The 19,869-nt window shown below is 48.5% G+C and overlaps 1 protein-coding gene across 3 annotated transcripts in view; it reads left to right on the forward strand.

Moving 5' to 3' along the window:
- Positions 1-19,869, forward strand: part of ralgps2 (Ral GEF with PH domain and SH3 binding motif 2) — a 677,925-nt gene that overhangs the window by 650,649 nt on the left and 7,407 nt on the right. For all 3 annotated transcript variants that reach the window (XM_072511682.1, XM_072511681.1, XM_072511683.1), the window contains 2 exons: positions 2,058-2,163; positions 8,297-8,388. In XM_072511682.1, the coding sequence (XP_072367783.1) occupies positions 2,058-2,163; positions 8,297-8,388 (198 nt within the window). The remainder of the gene's footprint in view (positions 1-2,057; positions 2,164-8,296; positions 8,389-19,869) is intronic.

Consider the following 19,869-nt stretch of genomic DNA (forward strand, 5'->3'; position numbering starts at 1 on the left):
TTATTTTTTAGATGATTTGGTTTAAATTTGAAGCTTGAGATAATTGGCAAAAGATCTGTGAGCAACTAAAAGGAAAAAGGTTGACTTTGGTGCTTTGACGTTGAATCTATAGGAAGCATAGATTCCTCTCTCCCTTCTGCTTTCTCTGATTCTTTGATTTCCTCCAAATGATTATGGCACATACAGTCTCCACCTTCACTGGTTTCAGATCATTTGATTTCTCACACGCCATGTTTTACACACGCAGCCAGCAGGCTGTGAAAATTGTGTAATGTAATAAGACCCTGATTTTCATTCATTAAGAGGCTTGATTCAGGTAGGTGTCTGGAAACTGAGCAAATGGCCCCAGAAATATGGCAGTGGGTAAGATCTGATCCAAGCAGTAAATGCAGCAGCTTTTTCAGATTGTTACAACCCCATTTTCACCAGCTGGGCAGAGTTACAATTAGCTCTTAAGTATCTCCAATTCTTGCTTAATTTACGTTTGAGGCCCAGCTATTTCCGTGAACATCTGCGACATTTGAAGTTTCCAGTCTTTGCTAGAATTTGACAGGTCTGCTAAGACTGTAGGTCTTTCATTTGAAATGAGGGGAACACCTGTTTCTGTTCTGTGCTGTATTTTCTATGTTCTATGTTCTATGTTCTCTTGACTCTATCTGGCAGACTTGTCTGAACAATACTGAAATGAGGTTTTAAAAGTCTCACCTGTAAGGATATGTTCTTTAAGTGATTTCATGCTCTACATGACCTGATTTCACCCCTCTCCCATCTAACCTCTTTTGCTTTCTCATGAAATTTGTTGTGCGTGACTCTCTTGTTATGATTACTCTAATTTTGCAGGCCTAGAAAATAACTGATTTATACTCCCAGAGGAATTAATTATTCAATATGAGATGGGGGTTATCTTAATAATGTTATTAATATTAAATATATTTTTTAAAGATTGCCTCTTTAGGGTTCCTCCTTCATTAATGGCTTCAGCTGATATGCATGGCGTGCAAAGAATAGTTGGGCATGATGGACACTTTCATCTAAGTGATATCTGCTTTACCATGTGAATTACTGATGAGACCATCTGTATGTATTTATATGTGCTCTCAGAGGATCCATCTACAGGTATTGACATATTGGCCGCAATTTTCCATGCAACGGCCACGTGTTTCATGGAGGAGGCCCACCATTGGCCAGCGGCGGGATTTTCTGATCCCGCTATTGTCAATGGAGTTTCCCATTGAATGCCCTCCTCGCCACCGGGAAACCCATAGTGGGGGTGCGCCATCAGCGAGCGGGACCTGAAGATCCCGCCAGCGTGAGTGGCTGGGAAATTCGGCCACTGTTTCACCACATTAATATAAAAATTGGTGCATTGATGCAGATCCCTACACTTGAAAAATCACCACATTCCTAGGGATCCTTGTCCAAACTTAGAAAAAAACAATGTCAGCCACAAAAATAAAATGCTGGAAAACATTTTTGTTGTTACTCAGCAACAGAAATAACATGCTAATAAGTAGATGAAAGATATGATAGATTGATGAAATTTGAGTCATCTTAGAGATTTCCTCGGAGCTAGGGACCATAGTTTGAAAATCTGCGATTGAAATGTATCACTTCATATTATATTGCTCAAGTTCCGAATTAGGAACAGTGCAAGTGGAATGCCATTTTCATTCAAATTAAATTGCAGCATTATTGAACCTTTTTTACAATCTTCCATCATGTACTTTTAAAAACCCCCTTAAATACTCATCTTTTGAACCAAACCCTCAGTCAATTCTCTCATAGTGACAGCACCCATTCCACTTTTATAAGTGAGTTTGTCTATTCTTTTACATTTAAAGCAATATATAAAAGCAAATTGTTAAGAGCTGTGCTCTATTGGTGCAGCAAGAAACCATTAATACAGCTCAATGAGCCAAAAGTTAGTCTTTTTTTATGTTCCTTTGAGTTTTAGTAATGTGCTGTTTCGTACAGCAATACAGCCCCTTTACTTGACCGAATCTGAAGAAGTCCAATAATCCAAAGTCTTACTGATGTCAAAGTTTTCTGTTTTGCAGTTCAAATCAAGTTTGAGTAAGAGCGTGTCTGTTGTGGGTTGGATGGTGATGATGGCTGATGATCCAGAGCATCCAGATGTTTTTCAGCTTACAGACTCGGAACGTGGTGAGTAATGAATGGAAAAGGCTCTAATTCCCTCTCACTTTGTATCAGTTTCAATCTCTTCATGTGGCTAAGTGAACCAAAGACTGGCAAATATATTGTATTTTTAAAGTTTCTAATGATACAAGTAATTTCTGATTCTTTTTTTAAAAATATATTTATTAAAGTATTTCAACACAGTTTTTCTCCCTTACAAACAATAGCCCCCCCCCCCCCCCCCCCCACCCCGTAACAAAAAAAAACGAGAAATCGCGCAGAGCAAGATGTATACATGGCAAAATGATATATTTACACAGCTTTGTACACTGGTCCTCATCCGTACGTGCCAGTTTCCCCAACCCTTCATGTTATCTCTTGCTCATCCACCCTCCCAGGCAGTCCCCCCCCCCCCCCAAGGTTGCTGCTGCTGCTGACCGACCTTCCTCTAACGCTCCGCGAGATAGTCTAGGAACGGTTGCCACCGCCTGTAAAACCCCTGCGCAGACCCTCTCAAGGCGAACTTAATCCTCTCCAACTTTATGAACCCAGCCATATCATTTATCCAGGCTGGGGGGCTTCGCCTCCTTCCACATTAGCAAGATCCTTCGCCGGGCTACTAGGGACGCAAAGGCCAGAATGCCGGACTCTTTCGCCTCCTGCACTCCCGGTTCGTCCACTACTCCAAATATTGCTAGCCCCCAGCTTGGCTTGACCCGGACTTTCACCACCTGAGATATTGCTCCCGCCACTCCTCTCCAGAACCCCTCCAGTGCCGGGCATGACCAAAACATATGGACGTGGTTCGCCGGGCTCCCTCAGCACCTTCCACATCTGTCCTCTACCCCAAAGAACCTACTCAACCTCGCCCCCATCAAGTGCGCTCTATGGATCACCTTAAATTGTATCAGGCTGAGTCTGGCACACGAGGAGGAGGAATTAACCCTACCTAGGGCATCAGCCCACAGACCTTCCTCGATCTCCTCCCCCAGCTCCTCCTCCCATTTACCCTTCAACTCTTCCACCAGCGCTTTCCCCTCTTCTTTCAACTCCTGGTGTATTTCCGACACCTTGCCCTCCCCGACCCATACACCCGAGATCACCCTATCTTGAACTTCTTGTGCCGGGAGCAACGGGAATTCCCTCACCTGTCGCCTCACAAAAGCCCTCACCTGCATATATCTAAAGGCATTTCCCGGGGGTAACTCGAACTTCTCCTCCAGTGCCCCTAGGCTCGCAAACGTCCCGTCGATGAACAGGTCCCTCATTCTTCCAATCCCCGCCCAATGCCAGCTCTGGAACCCCCCGTCCATCTTCCCCGGGACAAACCGGTGGTTACCCCTGATCGGGGACCACACCGATGCTCCAATTGCACCCCGGTGCCGTCTCCACTGGCCCCAGATCCTTAGCGTTGCGGCCACCACCGTGCTCGTGGTATACTTTGTCGGCGAGAGCGGCAGTGGTGCCGTCACCAACGCCCCCAGGCTCGTTCCTTTACAGGACGCCATCTCCATCCTCTTCCATGCCGCCCCCTCTCCCTCCATAACCCACTTATGGATCATCGCCACATTTGCTGCCCAGTAGTAGCTCCCCAGGTTTGGCAGCGCCAACCCTCCCGGTCCCTACTGCGTTCCAGGAACCCTCTCCTTAGTCTCGGGGTCTTATTCGCCCACACAAACCCCATAATACTCCTGCCTACTCTCTTAAAAAAGGCCTTGGTGATCACGATGGGAAGGCACTGAAACACAAACAGAAACCTCGGAAGGACCACCATTTTGACCAACTGCACTCTACCCGCCAGCGAGAGCGGTAACATGTCCCATCTTTTGAAATCCTCCTCCATTTGCTCCACCAACCTCGTCAGATTCAGTTTATGTAGGGTCCCCCAACTCCTGGCGATCTGGATCCCCAGATACCGAAAGCTCCCCTCCGCCCACCTCAGCGGTAGGTCCCCTATCCCTCTTTCTTGGTCCCCCGCCTGTAATACAAAGAGCTCACTCTTCCCTACATTGAGCTTATAGCCCGAAAACCCGCCAAACTCCCTTAGAGTCTGCATGACCTCCACCATCCCCTCCATTGGATCCGCCACGTACAGCAACAGGTCATCCGCATATAGCGACCCCCGATGCTCTTCTCCCCCTCGGACCACCCCCTTCCATTTATTAGACTCCCTCAATGACATGGCCAATGGTTCGATCGCCAATGAGAACAACAGGGGGGACAGGGGGCACCCCTGTCTCGTCCCTCAGTACAGTTGAAAGTACTCCGAACTCCGCCAGTTCGTCACTACACTTGCCATCGGGGCTCTGTAAAGGAGCTTAACCCAATTGATAAACCCGCCCCCGAACCCAAACCTATGCAGCACCTCCCAGAGGTACTCCCACTCTACTCGGTCAAAGGCCTTCTCCGCGTCCATAGCTGCCACTATCTCCACCTCTCCCTCCTCCGATGGCATCATTATCACGTTTAAGAGCCGCCGCACATTGGTGTTTAGTTGCCTGCCCTTTACAAATCCCGTCTGGTCCTCGTGGATCACTCCCGGGACACAGTCCTCGATCCTCGTGGCCAGCACTTTTGCCAGCTACTTTGCATCCACATTGAGGAGCGAGATCGGCCTGGGCGATCCACATTGCAGTGGGTCCTTGTCCTGCTTTAGGATCAAAGAAATTGTCGCTTCCGACATTGTCGGGGGCAGGGTCCCCTCCCTTCTTGCCTCATTAAAGGTTCTCACCAGTAGCGGATCCAACAGGTCTGTGTACTTCCTGTAGAACTCCACCGGGAATCCATCCGGTCCCGGGGCCTTCCCCGCCTGCATGCTCCCCAAACCCTTGCTCAGCTCCTCCAACCCAATTGGTGCCCCCAAACCAGCCACCTCTTGCTCCTCCACCCTCGGGAATCTCAGCTGATCTAGGAATCGTCTCATCCCCTCTTCCCCCGCTGGGGGCTGGGATCTGTACAGCTCTTCATAAAAGGCCTTGAATACCTCGTTTATTTTCGTCGCACTCCGAACAGTGGCTCCCCTTCCATCTTTGACTCCCCCTATTTCCCTCGCTGCCATCCTCTTACGGAGCTGGTGTGCCAGCATCCGACTAGCCTTTTCCCCATACTCGTAGGACGCCCCCTGCGCTTTCCTCCACTGTGCCTCCGCCTTCCGTGTGGTCAACAGGTCAAACTCCGTCTGGAGCCGTCGTCTTTCCCCAAGTAATCTTTCCTCCGGGGCCTCTGCGTATCTCCTGTCCACTCTCAAAATCTCCCCCACTAACCTCTCCCTTTCCATACCCTCTGTCTTCCCCCTATGAGCCCCAATGGAAATTAGCTCTCCCCTGATCACCGCCTTCAACGCCTCCCATACCACCCCCACCCCCACCTCCCCATTGTCGTTGGCCTCCAAGTACCTTTCGATACACCCCCTCACCTTCCCACACACCACCTCGTCCGCCAGCAGTCCCACATCCAGCCGCCACAACGTGCGCTGGTACCTCTCCTCTCCCAGCTCCAGTTCCACCCAGTGTGGGGCATGGTCCGAAACGGCTATAGCCGAATACTCCGTCCCCTCCACCCTCGGGATGAGCGCCCTACCCAGAACAAAGAAATCTATCCGGGAGTAGGCTTTGTGTACATGGGAGAAGAAAGAAAATTCCCTGGCCTGCGGCCTTGCAAACCACCATGGGTCCACTCCCCCCACCTGATCCATAAACCCCCTAAGTACCTTGACCGCCGCCGGCCTCTTTCCAGTCCTTGATTTGGAACGGTCTAGTGCTGGATCCAACACTGTATTGAAGTCCCCTCCCATTATTAGGCCTCCTATCTCCAGGTTCGGAATGCGCCCCAACATGCGCTTCATGAATCCTGCATCATCCCAGTTCGGGGCGTATACGTTTACCAACACCACCCACATCCCTTGCAGCCTACCACTCACCATTACATATCGCCCTCCATTGTCCGCTACAATAGTCTTGGCCTCAAATGACACCCGCTTTCCCACCAATATTGCCACCCCTCTATTTTTTGCGTCCAGTCCCAAGTGGACTACCTGTCCTACCCATCCCTTTCTTAGCCTGACCTGGTCCGCCACCTTCAGATGTGTCTCTTGGAGCATGGCCACGTCCGCCTTCAGTCCCTTTATGTGCGCGAACACTCAAGCCCTCTTCACCGGCCCATTCAGGCCCCTCACATTCCACGCTATCAGCCGGATTGGAGGGGCTCTCTCACCCCCCCCCCCCCCCCCCCAAGCCCCGCCGACTAGCCATCTCCTTTTCTGGGCCAGTCCCGTGTCCACGCCTCCCTTACCCTCCAGTCCCCCAGAGGGGGGGATACCCGTCCCGACCACCTCTTCTGTGTCCCATTCCCTTTCGGCCAGTGCAGCAGCAACCCTTTTACCCCCCCCTCCCCTCCCCCCCCCCCCCCGCTAGACCCCTGTCTAGCTTTTTTGCTCCCCCCATGTCACTCCCGTAAGTCAGCTGACGCCTGCTGACCCCGGCTTCCCCCGCTGTCCCATTGACCTCCCAGCGTGGGAGTCTCCCAATCCATATGCATTCCTTCTTTCCCTTCCCATCCTTTCTTCCCGCGCGCGGGAAAGCACCCCGCGCTTTCCAAAGCCCGCTCCGCCCCCTCTGGCGCAGCTCCTGTCGCAGCCTTGTCTATGTCCCTCAGCCCATGTAACATTTCTTGCACGTGATTGACCCCCTATATACAACAACCATCACACATCAAACCTCAAACATCCCCCCTACCCTCACAAACCCTCAGTTAGAGTCCCAACTTTTCGGCTTGTACAAAGGTCCACGCCTCTTCAGGCGTTTCGAAGTAATAGTGTTTGCCCTTGTATGTGACCCACAGTCGCGCTGGCTGCAGCATTCCGAATTTCACTTCTTTCCGGTACAATGCCGCTTTGGCCCGGTTGAAACCCGCTCTCCGCTTTGCAACCTCCGTGCTCCAGTCCGGGTATATTCGGATCTCTGCATTGTCCCACTTACTGCTCCGCTCCTTCTTGGCCCATCTCAGGACCCACTCTCTGTCCGTGAACCGGTGGAACCTCACCACCATCGCCCTTGGCGGCTCATTTGCCTGGGGCTTCTTCGCCAGCACCCGATGTGCCCCGTCGAACTCCAGCGGCCTCGAAGGGGCCTTCGTGCCCATCATCGCCTCTAGCATCGTGCTCGCATATGCCCCGTCATCAGCCCCCTCCACTCCCTCAGGGAGACCCAGAATTCGCAGATTCTTTCTCCTCGACCTGTTCTCCAGGTCTTCGAGTCTTCCCGCCCACCTCTTGTGTAGCACCTCGTTCTGCTCCACTCTCACCGCCAGGCCCACGAGCTCGTCCTCGTTCTGACTGACTCTTTTCTGTACCTCCTGGATCTTAGCTTCGTGGACCTTCTGGGTGATCCCGAGTCTTTCAATTGCCGAAAGCATAGGCGCCAACATCTTGCGCATCTCCTCACGCTGCTCCTCGAAGCAGCGCTTGATGAACTCCTGCAGCTCCCCTTTGTCCCTGGCCGCCGCCATTTTGTTATCTTTCCCTCGCTTCTCCCGTTGCTCCAGTGCCGCTCCTTTGGCCGTTACACTTCTGGTCCGTTTAAAAAGTCTATGGAAACTCCTGAAAAAGGTCTGAGAGTCAGTTCCAGGCGGGAGCTGCCGAGTGCGCAACCTACTCCTCAATGGCCGCCACCGGAAGCCTCGTCCCTGCTTCTTCAATGGCCTTGGTAGATCTTTTCACAGTTGTTCCCTCTGCTGCTAGAATTCACCTTTGATAGAGTCAAGTCAGATTGCAGCTTTAAGCTGCCCTTCCCCCGCCTGCATGCTGGAAGATACTTTTGTCTAAACCTGCAGCCAAAGCCAAATCTTTTACTGTTTCTGCCGGGTCTAGTAGCCAAAAGACATAACATTCCTGGGGGACACTGTCAGGGGAATGCTGCAGTCTTCTTGCCACACCGGGAAATGTCAAACAAATGCCGTGGGGGCCCTGTAAAAGAGCCCAAAAGTCCGTTCCAAGCGGGAGCTACCGAATATGCGACCTAGCTCTGCATAGCCGCACCCGGAAGTCTCAATTTCTGATTCTTAATGATAGAATTGATTTTCTTAACCACAGTAGAAAACTTTCCAAAGTTGAATTTAATACTGCAACTATTCAATACAATATTTTTGTCTCATTCATTTTCAGGAAATTCTTACAAATTCCAGGCTGGTAATAGAGGGAATGCAATGCTCTGGTTTAAACATTTGAGTTCTGCCTGCCAAAGCAACAGACAACAGGTACAATTATTGTCATATTTCACTTTCCATCTGCAGCAGTACACGAGTATCAAGACAGATCTTAAGATTGATATGTAACAGTACTTTCTGAAGAGGATTTTAAAAATGAAATTTATCAGTTGAATAGCCTGATTTTGGTCTCTTAAAATAAGTAATTTTTCTTCACATTACATGATGGTATCCTTTGAAACTCTTTACCTCTGGAAAAGTACCAGACCTGAAAGGTACACTGGAACAAAGTCTTGGTTACAAACTTTAGGTGGCTCTTAACAGGGCAAAAGAAAAGCTTTTTTTTTCAAGGATGGAATATATTAATGATTTGGGTGCCTTGTACTGAAAATACAGAATGATAACATGCAGGTACAGAGTGCAATCAGGAAGGTGAATTGTATGCTGACCTTTATTGCAAGGAGGCCAGAGTTTGAATGATCTCAGGCAGAATTCCCCCAAGACCCCACTGGTTTGTTCCATGGCAGGTCTGGGGGGAGAATATGGCGGGTGACCAATCGGTTTCACGCAGTCATGAATTTACAGTGGGATCTTCCATTGGTGCCTGCGATGGCAGGTCTGAAAGCGGTTGGGCAGCTGAGGAGGGTGAGAGGGATGGTTTATGAATATGGGGAGAAGGCGAGCAGGATGTTGGTGCACCAATTGAGGAAGCAGGAGGCAGCGAGGGAAATCGGGACGGGGGGGAAACGTGGTTTTGGATTCGATGGGGGGGAATGGGTTGTTTAGGGATTTTTACAGCAGGCTGTATGAGTCGGAACACCGGATGGGGGTGGAGGGGATGAAGCGGTTTTTGGAGGAGTTGGAGTTCCCAAAGGTGGATGAGGATTTGATGGAGGGCTGGGTGCCTCCATTGGGCTGGTAGAAGTGTTATAGGGGCTGGAGACGATGCAGTCGGGCAAGGCCCCGAGCCCGGACGGATGCCCAGTGGAGTTCTATAAAAAGTGGGGCCCTTGTTGGCGAGGGCATTCAACGAGGCGAGGGAGTGGGAGGTGCTCCCCCCCGACACTATTGCAGGCCTTGATTTTGAAGCGGGATAAGGATCCAGAGCAGTGTGTATGTATAAGCCTATTTCACTGTTGAATGTGGATGCCAAGTTATTGACCAAGATTTTGGCCTTGAGAATTGAGGACTGTGCCGGGGGTGATTGGGGAGGACCAGACGGAGTTCATGAAGGGGAGGCATCTGGCGGCTAATATCAGGAGATTATTAAATGTGATAATGATGCCCTCCGAGAGACGAGAGGTAGAGGTGGTGGTCGCCATGGACGTGGAAAAGGCCTTTGATCGGGTGGAGTGAGACTATTTGTGGGAAGTTTTGGGGTGGTTTGAATTTAGGCAGGGTTTTGTGGATTGGGTTTGGTTGCTGTCCAGGCACTGGTGGAGAGTATGTGGACGAACTGGGTGAGCTCGGACTATTTTAGGCTGCACCGGGGGGACACGGCAGGGATGTCCACTCTCCCCGCTGCTCTTTGCCTTGGCTATAGAGACGTTGGCGATGCCGCTGAGAACGTCGAGGGACTGGGCAGGGGATAGTAAAAAAGGGGTGGGGGGGGTGGAACACAGGGGTCTTGCTCTACTCGGACGATTTGTTACTGTATATTGCAGACGCGTTGGGTGGTATTGGGGGGATTATGGGGATCTTAGAGGGTTTGTCCGGTTTTCGGGGTACAAATTGAACATAGGGAAGAGTGAGGTCTTTCCGATCCAGGTGAGGGGGCAGGAGAAGAGACTGGGGAGATGGCATTCAAGGTGGTGGGGGGGGGGTCTCCGATATTTGGGCCAGTGCAGGGGTGGGAGCAGCTGCATAAGTTAAATCTGGCTCGGTTGGTGGAGCAGATGAAGGGGGACTTTAGGAGGTGGGGTGCGCTCTAGTTGTCATTGGCGGGGAGGGTTCAGATGATAAAGATGATGGTCCTCCCGAGGTTCTTGTTTGTATTTCAGAGTCTCCCATCTTCATTACGAAGACCTTTTTTTCGGAAAGTGAATGCGGTGATCTCAGGGTTTGTGTGGACGGGTAAAGCCTGCAGGTGAAAAAGGTGTTGCTGGAGCATGATCGGGGGGCGGGGGGGTAGGCTGGCTCCCCCGAATTTTATAAATTATTACTGGGCGACGAATATAGCGATGGTCAGGAAATGGGTAGTTGGGGAGGGGTCAGTGTGGGAGCGGATGGAGGCAGCTCATGTAAGGACACGGGTTTGAGGGCACTGTTAACGGTGCCTCTGCCGTTCTCGCCGGCCAGGCACTCCACAAGCACGGTAGTAGTGGCGGCCCTGAGGTGTGGGGACAGTGGCATCAGCACATGGGGCTGGAAGGGGCTTGGGCTGGAGGGGATGTCGGTGTGAGCATCGATATGTGACAACCACCGGTTTGCTCCGGGGAGGCTGGATGGGGGGCTTCGGGGGTGGCAGCGGTGGGGATCGAGCGGTTTGGGGATTTGTTTGTAGACGGGGGATTTCCGTGCTTGGAAGAGTTGGAGGAGGAGTTTGAGCTGCCCGGTGGGAATGGGTTCCGTTACTTGCATGTCGGAGGTACTGAAAGTAAGGGTGGTCCCAAGTCCAGTGGTGGCGATTTTTGGTGTGTCAAAAGACCCGGGAGTCCAGGGAGGGGCGAGATAGGCCGATGTTTTGCCCTTTGCCTCCCTGGTAGCCCAGAGACGGATCGTGTTAGCATGAAGGGACTCAGAACCCTCGAGGTCGGGGGTATGGGTCAGTGACATGGCTGGGTTTCTCAGGCTTGAGAAGATTAAGTTCGCCCTGAGGGGCTCGATGCTAGGGTTTGCCCAGAGGTGGCAGCCGTTTATTGACTTCTTTGGAAAGGACTAAGCTGTCAGCAGGGCGGGGGGAATGTTAAAAAGGGGGGGCAGACGGAGTTGGGTAAGATGGGAGTAGGTTGGTGGGAAATTGTTCTGGGGGTGTTGTTAATGTAAGCAAGGTTGGCTGGGTTTTGTTTTTCTTGGTTTGTGGTTGTTTATTCTGTTTAAATTTATAATATATATGACTCAATAAAATATTTTTCAGAAAGAAAGGATGTACTAGATTCACTAGGTTCCACCATGGCAGCCAGTGGATTTTAAATTCAATTAATAAAAAAAATCTGCAATGTTGACCATGACAAGCTATCATCAATTGTAGTAAAAACCCATTTGGTTTTCCTGCACAGTGGTTAGCACTGCTGCCTCACAGCTCCAGGGCGTCGGGTTCGATTCCCGGCTTGGGTCACTGTCTGCACTTTCTCCCAGTGTCTGTGTGGGTTTCCTCCGGGTGCTCTGGATTCCTCCCACAAGTCCCGAAAGACACGCTTGTTAAGTGAATTGAACATTCTGAATTATCCCTCAGAGTACCCGAACAGGCGCCGGAATGTGGTGACTGGGGGATTTTCACAGTAACTTCATTGCAGTGTTAATGTAAGCCTACTTGTGACACTAATAAATATGAGGAGGCACGGTAGCACAGTGGTTAGCACTGTTGCTTCACAACGCAAGGGTCCCAGGTTCGATTCCCGGCTTGAGTCACCGTCTGTGCGGAGTCTGCACGTTCTCCCCGTGTCTGCGTAGGTTTCCTCCAGGTGCTCAGGTTTCCTCTCACAATCAAACGATGTGCGGGTTAGGTGGATTGGTCATGCTAAATTGCCCCGTAGTGTCCAAATGATAGGTGGAGTTGCTGGGTTAGGATGATAGGGTGGAGGCGTGGGCTCAGGTAGGGTGCTCTTTCAGGGGCCAGTGCAGGCTCGATGGGCCGAATGGCAGTAAAATTCCATGATCTATGATTCCGTGGTTGAGAGGATTGGCTTATGAGGAGAGACTGAGTAGACTGGGACTATACTCATTGGAATTAGAAGACTGAGGGAGGATCTTTTAGAAACATAAAATTATGAAGGGAATATTTAAGCCAGAAGCAGGGAGGTTGTTTCCACTTGTGGGTGAAACTAGAACTAAGGAGTATAGCCTCAAATTAAGGGAGAGCAGATGTAGGACTGAGTTGAGGAGGAACTTCTTCACCCAAAAGGTTGTAAATCTTTGGAATTCCCTGCCCAGTGAAACAGTTCAGGCTACCTCGTTGAATGTTTTTAAGGCAAAGATGGATAGATTTTTGACAGTAAAGGAATTAAGGATTATGGTGAGCTGGCGGATAAGTGGAGCTGTGTCCACAAAAAGTCAGCCATGATCTTATTGAATGAAGAGCAGGCTCGAGGGGCTAGATGGCCTATTCCTGCTCCTAGGTCTTATGCTCATCAGCCCTAATTTCTCTTCTGTGGCTCAGCGTCAAAATTTTGATCATGTTCTGTGAAGCATCTTTGTGTTTTACTAGGTTGAAAGTGCTGTAATAATTCAAGTTGTTGTTGAATGATCCTGGATCATCCCAAGATAAATATGTAGCATTGTACCATTTCTGTTTTTCTATTGGTAATACTGCCATGATGGACTTAGGACACAGACTTTTTTGACATTCACCTCCAAAATATTTTGAGTTTTTCCGTAGCCAAATTTCCAAAGAAAATTTACAGCTCCCACAAGATGATCATTAAACTGGCACAAAATAAGATTCAGCCTTCATTACAACGAACAACAAAAAATTGCAAAGAGCTTGAGACAGCCAACTTCAAATTCTTGTAGTTGCAAGAATCTGCTACTCAGTCAAATTGCTGAGTTGTAATTTGCCTTCAGCATATTTAACTCTGTAATTATTTATAGGAAGAAAGGCATATACAAAATGAATTCAGGTTTGTCTTTTGTATTTCATATGGACATCTTTTTAAAGTTTGAATGTTTCATAAATCTCTCCTTCCTTTTCATGATTTTACACAAATTACAGAGATAACTATCACCTTTTGGATGTTGAAACAGTAGAATTGACATGCAGCAAACTCTGTGCTTCCTGAAGTTGTTGTGGTCCAAACTCTCAGGATTTTATAAACTTGGCCTCATGGTGATAATGCACAAAAAGTGCCAGTCTGGACTGGAGCTGCTGACAAACATTTGCCAACAACTTGAAGTAGAAATAGCATACAGTTATAGCTGCTATTTAAAATAGTTCCTTTATAGCTTGCTGGGAGATAATCACAAGCAGTTCAAGGATGCAGGATGTCTCCTAACCCTAATTTGGTGCCCCACAAGGCTGTGTCCTCAGCCCCCTACTATACTCCTTATACACCTATGACTAGTGGGTCGGATTTCAAACAATGACGAGACAGAGTACAGGAATGAGATAGAGAATCTGGTGAACTGGTGCGATGACGATACTCTCTCCCTAAATGTCAACAAAACGAAGGAGATTGTCATCGACTTCAGGAAGCGTAGTGGAGAACATGACCCTGCCTACATCAATGGGAACAAAGTAGAAAGGGTCGAGAGCTTCAAGTTGTTAGGTGTACAGATCACCAACAGCCTATCCTGGTCCCCCCATGCTGACACTATAGTTAAGAAAGCCCACCAACGACTCTACTTTCTCAGAAGACTAAGGAAATTTGGCATGTCAGCTACGACCCTCACCAACTTCTACAGATGCACCATAGAAAGCATTCTTTCTGGTTGTATCACAGTTTGGTATGGAGCCTGCTCTGCCCAAGACCGCAGGAAACTACATAAGGTTGTGAATGTAGCCCAGTCCATCACGCAAACCAGCCTCCCATCCATTGACTCTATCTATAATTCCCGCTGCCTCAGAGTATGCACCCCGGACATACTCTCTTCCAGCTTCTTCCGTCAGAAAAAAGATACCAAAGTTTGTGGTCATGTACCAACCGACTCAAGAACAGCTTCTTCCCTACTGCCATCAGACTTTTGAATGGACCTACCTCGTATTAAGTTGATCTTTACTCTACACCTTGCTATAACTGTAACATTATATTCTCCAGTCTTTCCTTCCTTCCCTATGTACGGTATGCATTGTTTGTACAGCACGCAAGAAACAATACTTTTCACTGTATACTAATACATGTGACAATAATAAATCGAATCAAATGCGTGAGCAAGAAGTGCAAAAAAGGAGACTGCCCTATTTGGCACCCAGTCCATAGGAATTTTCACTTGTTTACTTGGCATCAGTTGACCAGGCAGTGTCATTCTTATCTCCATTAGCCAAAGTTTGTGGAAGCAAATGAGAACGTGTTACACTGCCTGTGGAAAAATTAATGACTTGCCTTTCATAACTACCAGATGCCTCAAAGAGCTTAAAGCCAACTACATACTTCTGATATCTTGTCACTGTTCCAATGTAGGAAACGTGACAGTTTGTGCATAGAAAGCTCCTACAACCACAAATGGGATAATGACCAGATGGTCCGCTTTTGTGATGTTGATCAAGGAATAGATTATTTGCCTGGACAGGGCTGGGGGAGCTTCATGCTTTTCTTCAGCCAGGACTTGGGGTGGGGGAACTTCCTTGCTTTATTTTTCAGTATAGTGCCAATGGATCTTTTGCTTCCACTGAGGGAGCTGACGGGGTCTCAATTTAACGTCCCATCAGACACCACCTCAGACAGTCTGATAGTGCGGCAGTCTCTCAGTACTGCATAGGTGTCGGCCTGGAGTGAGACTTGAAACTTTTGACTCAAATAAAAACAAAACACTGCAGATGCTGGAAACTGAAATAAAAACAGGAAATGCTGGATAAACCCAATAGGTCTGGCGGCATCTTTGGAGTGAGAAATACAGTTAACTGTTTGAGTCCATTTGACCCTTCAGAACTGAAGAAGGGTAGATGTGTAATGAATTACATAGTGGCAGAGGCAGGTGGAGAGGATGAGGCAGAATAGAAGGATAGGGATATGTCGGAGCAAAGAAGAGATTGACAGAGGTATCATGGACAAAGAGGTATGTCGATGGTGCCCTCAAGGACTGAAGAGTGCTAAGAGTAGCATAATGTGTTTCTAGGAGAACAAAGGGTTGTGCTCAGTGGGAGCAAAACTCAACAACAAGGGACATGTGGCCATGTGGGGGAGAGGTGGGTGTGTTATCGCAAGCCAAAGGAACCAAAAAACAAAAAAGGCGGGGGGCACAAGATGGAAGGGAAAGTTCACAGGTTAAAGCTATTGAACTCTATGTTGAGTCCAGAAGGCTGTAATGTGCATAATCGGAAGATGGAGTGTTGTTCTTCTAGTTTACGTCGGGCATCATGGGAGCACTGCAACAGGCCCAGGATAGACACATGGACATGAGAACAAGGTGCTGAGTTGAAATGGCAAGTGACCGGAAGGTTGGGGTTTGCTTGCAGATCGAGTGAAGGTATTCTGTGAAGCCGTCACCCAGTTTACGTTTAATCTCCCCAATGTCGGGGAGACAGCATTGGGAGCAGTGAATACAGTAGACTAGGTTGAAGGAGCTGCAAGCGAAATGCTGCATCACCTGAAAGGAGTGTTTGGGCCATTGGACAGAAGAGGTAAAGGGGCAGGTATTGCACCTTCTGCAATTGCAGGGGAAGGTGTTTGTGGGAAGAAGATGAAGGCTTGGGGATGATGGAGGAGTCAACCAGGGTATCAAGGAAGAGGGTTGTCTCTGCAGAATGCTGACTGGGTGGTGTGAGTGGAAGACTTGTTTAGTGGTGGCATCATGCCACCGGAAAACCTGCGGGTGGGGGTACGCTGCCGGTGGGACCACAGAATCCCCCCGCCAGCGAATGGCCGGAGAATTTTGGCCCTTGTGAACAGCTGGTAGATTGCGCCCAGTATGTTTAGAAGCTGGCACATTCTCAGTTGCTGTAATATTGTTAGGCAGATGTCAGCTATGACCCAGTGAGAGCGGTCTTCCCTCAGCCAGACATTTTAAGTGCAAATCTCACTTCATACCACAAACTTTAGGCTGGCAGTCTGGTGCAATACTGAGGGAGTGCTTCACTGTCAAAGGAGCCATCTTAAAGATGAGATAGAACAAAGAAAAGTACAGCCTCGTACATCTCCTCTAAACCTTGCCCCTCACACCTTGAACCTAAGACCCCTAGTAATTGACCCCTCTATCCTGGGAAAAAGCCTCTGACTATCCACTCTGTCTGTGCCCCTCATGATTTTGTAGACCTCTATCAGGTCGCCCCTCAACCTCCGTTGTTCCAGTGAGAACAAACCAAGTTTATTCAACCGCTCCTCATAGCTAATGCACTCCATACCAGGCAACATCCTGGTAAATCTCTTCTGCACCCTCTCTAAAGCCTCCACACCCTTCTGGCAGTGTGGCGACCAGAATTGAACACTATACTCCAAGTGTGGCCTAACTAAGGTTCTATACAGCTGCAACATGACTTGCCAATTCTTATACTCAATGCCCCAGCCAATGAAGGCAAGCATGCCGTATGTCTTCTTGACTACCTTCTCCACCTGTGTTGCCCCTTTCAGTGACCTGTGGACTTGTACACCTAGATCTCTCTGACTTTCAATACTCTTGAGGGTTCTACCATTCACTGTATATTCCCTACCTGCATTAGACCTTCCAAAATGCATTACCTCACATTTGTCCGGATTAAACTCCATCTGCCATCTCTCCGCCCAAGTCTCCAAACAATCTAAATCCTGCTGTATCCTCTGACAGTCCTCATCGCTATCCGCAATTCCACCAACCTTTGTGTCGTCGACAAACTTACTGATCAGACCAGTTACATTTTCCTCCGAATCATTTATATATACTACGAACAGCAAAGGTCCCAGCACTGATCCCTGCGGAACACCACTAGTCACAGCCCTCCAATTAGAAAAGCACCCTTCCATTGCTACTCTCTGCCTTCTATGACCTAACCAGTTCTGTATCCATCTTGCCATCTCACCCCTGATCCCGTGTGATTTCACCTTTTGTACCAGTCTACCATGAGGGACCTTGTCAAAGGCCTTACTGAAGTCCATATAGACAACATCCACTGCCCTACCTGCATCAATCATCTTTGTGACCTCTTCGAAAAACTCTTTATCAAGTTAGCGAGACACGACCTCCCCTTCACAAAACCATGCGACCTCTCACTAATACGTCCATTTGCTTCCAAATGGGAGTAGATCCTGTCTCGAAGAATTTTCTCCAGTAATTTCCCTACCACTGACGTAAGGCTCACCGGCCTGTAGTTCCCTGGATTATCCTTGCTACCCTTCTTAAACAGAGGAACAACATTGGCTATTCTCCAGTCCTCCAGGACATCACCTGAAGACAGTGAGGATCCAGAGATTTCTGTCAAGGCCTCAGCAATTTCCTCTCTAGCCTCCTTCAGTATTCTGGGGTAGATCCCATTAGGCCCTGGGGACTTATCTACCTTAATATTTTTCAAGATGTCCAACACCTCGTCTTTTTGGATCTCAATGTGACCCAGGCTATCTACACACCCTTCTCCAGACTCAACATCCACCAATTCTTTCTCTTTGGTGAATACTGATGCAAAGTATTCATTTAGTACCTCACCCATTTCCTCTGGCTCCAAACATAGATTCCCTTGCCTATCCTTCAGTGGGCCAACCCTTTCTCTGGCTACCCTCTTGCTTTTTATGTACGTGTAGAAAGCCTTGGGATTTTCCTAACCCTATTTGCCAATGACTTTTCGTGACCCCTTCTAGCCCTCCTGACTCCTTGCTTAAGTTCCTTCCTACTTTCCTTATATTCCACACAGGCTTCATCTGCTCCCAGCCTTCTAGCCCTGACAAATGCCTCCTTTTTCTTTTTGACGAGGCCTACAATATCTCTCGTTATCCAAGGTTCCTGAAATTTGCCGTATTTATCCTTCTTCCGCACAGGAACATGCCGGTCCTGAATTCCTTTCAACTGACATTTGAAAGCCTCCCACGTGTCAGATGTTGATTTACCCTCAAACATCCGCCCCCAATCTAGGTTCTTCAGTTCCTGCCTAATATTGTTATAATTAGCCTTCCCCCAATTTAGTACATTCAACCTAGGACCACTCTTATCATTGTCCACCAGCACTTTAAAACTTAGTACATTCACCCTAGGACCACTCTTATCCTTGTCCACCAGCACTTTAAAACTTACTGAATTGTGGTCACTGTTCCCAAAATGCTCCCCTACTGAAACTTCTACCACCTGGCCAGGCTCATTCCCTAATACCAGGTTCAGTACAGCCCCTTCCCTAGTTGGACTATCTACATATTGTTTTAAGAAGCTCTCCTGGATGCTCCTTACAAACTCTGCCCCGTCTAAGCCCCTAGCACTAAGTGAGTCCCAGTCAATATTGGGGAAGTTGAAGTCTCCCATCACATTAACCCTGTTGTTTTTACTTGTTTCCAAAATCTGTCTACCTATCTTCTCCTTTATCTCCCGCTGGCTGTTGGGAGGCCTGTAGTAAACCCCCAACATTGTGACTGCACCCTTCTTATTCCTGATCTCTACCCATATAGCCTCGCTGCCCTCTGAGGTGTCCTCCCGTAGTACAGCTGTGATATTCTCCCTAACCAGTAGCACAACTCCGCCACCCCTTTTACATCCCCCTCTATCCCGCCTGAAACATCTAAATCCTGGAACCTTTAGCTGCCAATCCTGTCCTTCCCTCAACCAGGTCTATGTAATGGCAACAACATCATAGTTCCAAGTACTAATCCAAGCTCTAAGTTCATCTGCCTTACCCGTAATACTTCTTGCATTAAAACATATGCACTTCAGGCCACCAGACCCGCTGTTTTCAGCAACATCTCCCTGTCTGCTCTTCCTCAGAGCCATACTGGCCCTATTCCCTAGTTCTCCCTCAATGCTTTCACCTTCTGACCTATTGCTCTGGTACCCACCCCCCTGCCATACTAGTTTAAACACTAGCAAACCTCGCAGCCGGGAAATTTATGCCTCTCCAGTTTAGATGCAACCCGTCCTTCTTATACAGGTCACACCTCCCCCGGAAGAGCTCCCAGTGGTCCAGATAACGGAAACCCTCCCTCCTACACCAGCTGTTTAGCCACATGCTTAGCTGCTCTATCTTCCTATTTCTAGCCTCACTGGCTGGTAGCACAGGGAGTAATCCCGAGATTACAACCCGAGAGGCCTTTCTTTTAACTTTCTGCCTAGCTCCCTGAACTCCTGCTGCAGGACCTTCCTTATGCCCCTTCCTGCCTATGTCGTTAGTACCAATATGTATAACGACCTCTGCCTGTTTGCCCTCCCCCTTCAGGATGCCCGCTACCCGTCCTGAGACATCCTGGACCCTGGCACCAGGGAGGCAACATATCATCCTGGAGTCTCTTTCACGGCCAGATATTGAACATACATATAAAAATTCTGTGGCATTATTTCAAAGAAGAGCAGGAGAGATCTTCCCAATGTCTTTGCCAATATGTATCCTTTAACAAATTTCATTGAACCAGATTATTTGTTTGTTATCACATTGTTGGTTTGTGGGGCCTTGCTGTGAATAAATTGGCTGCCACATTTCCTCCATTACAGCAGTTATTCCACTTCATTGATTGTAAAGCACTTTGTGATTGTTGAGATTGTGTAAGGGGCCATATAAATGAGTTTGTTTCTCTCCATCTGCAAGCTTGGGAAGAGAAAATGATTCATCACTCTAAT

This window comes from Scyliorhinus torazame, chromosome 7, assembly GCF_047496885.1.
Source record: "Scyliorhinus torazame isolate Kashiwa2021f chromosome 7, sScyTor2.1, whole genome shotgun sequence".
Lineage (NCBI taxonomy): Eukaryota > Metazoa > Chordata > Chondrichthyes > Carcharhiniformes > Scyliorhinidae > Scyliorhinus > Scyliorhinus torazame.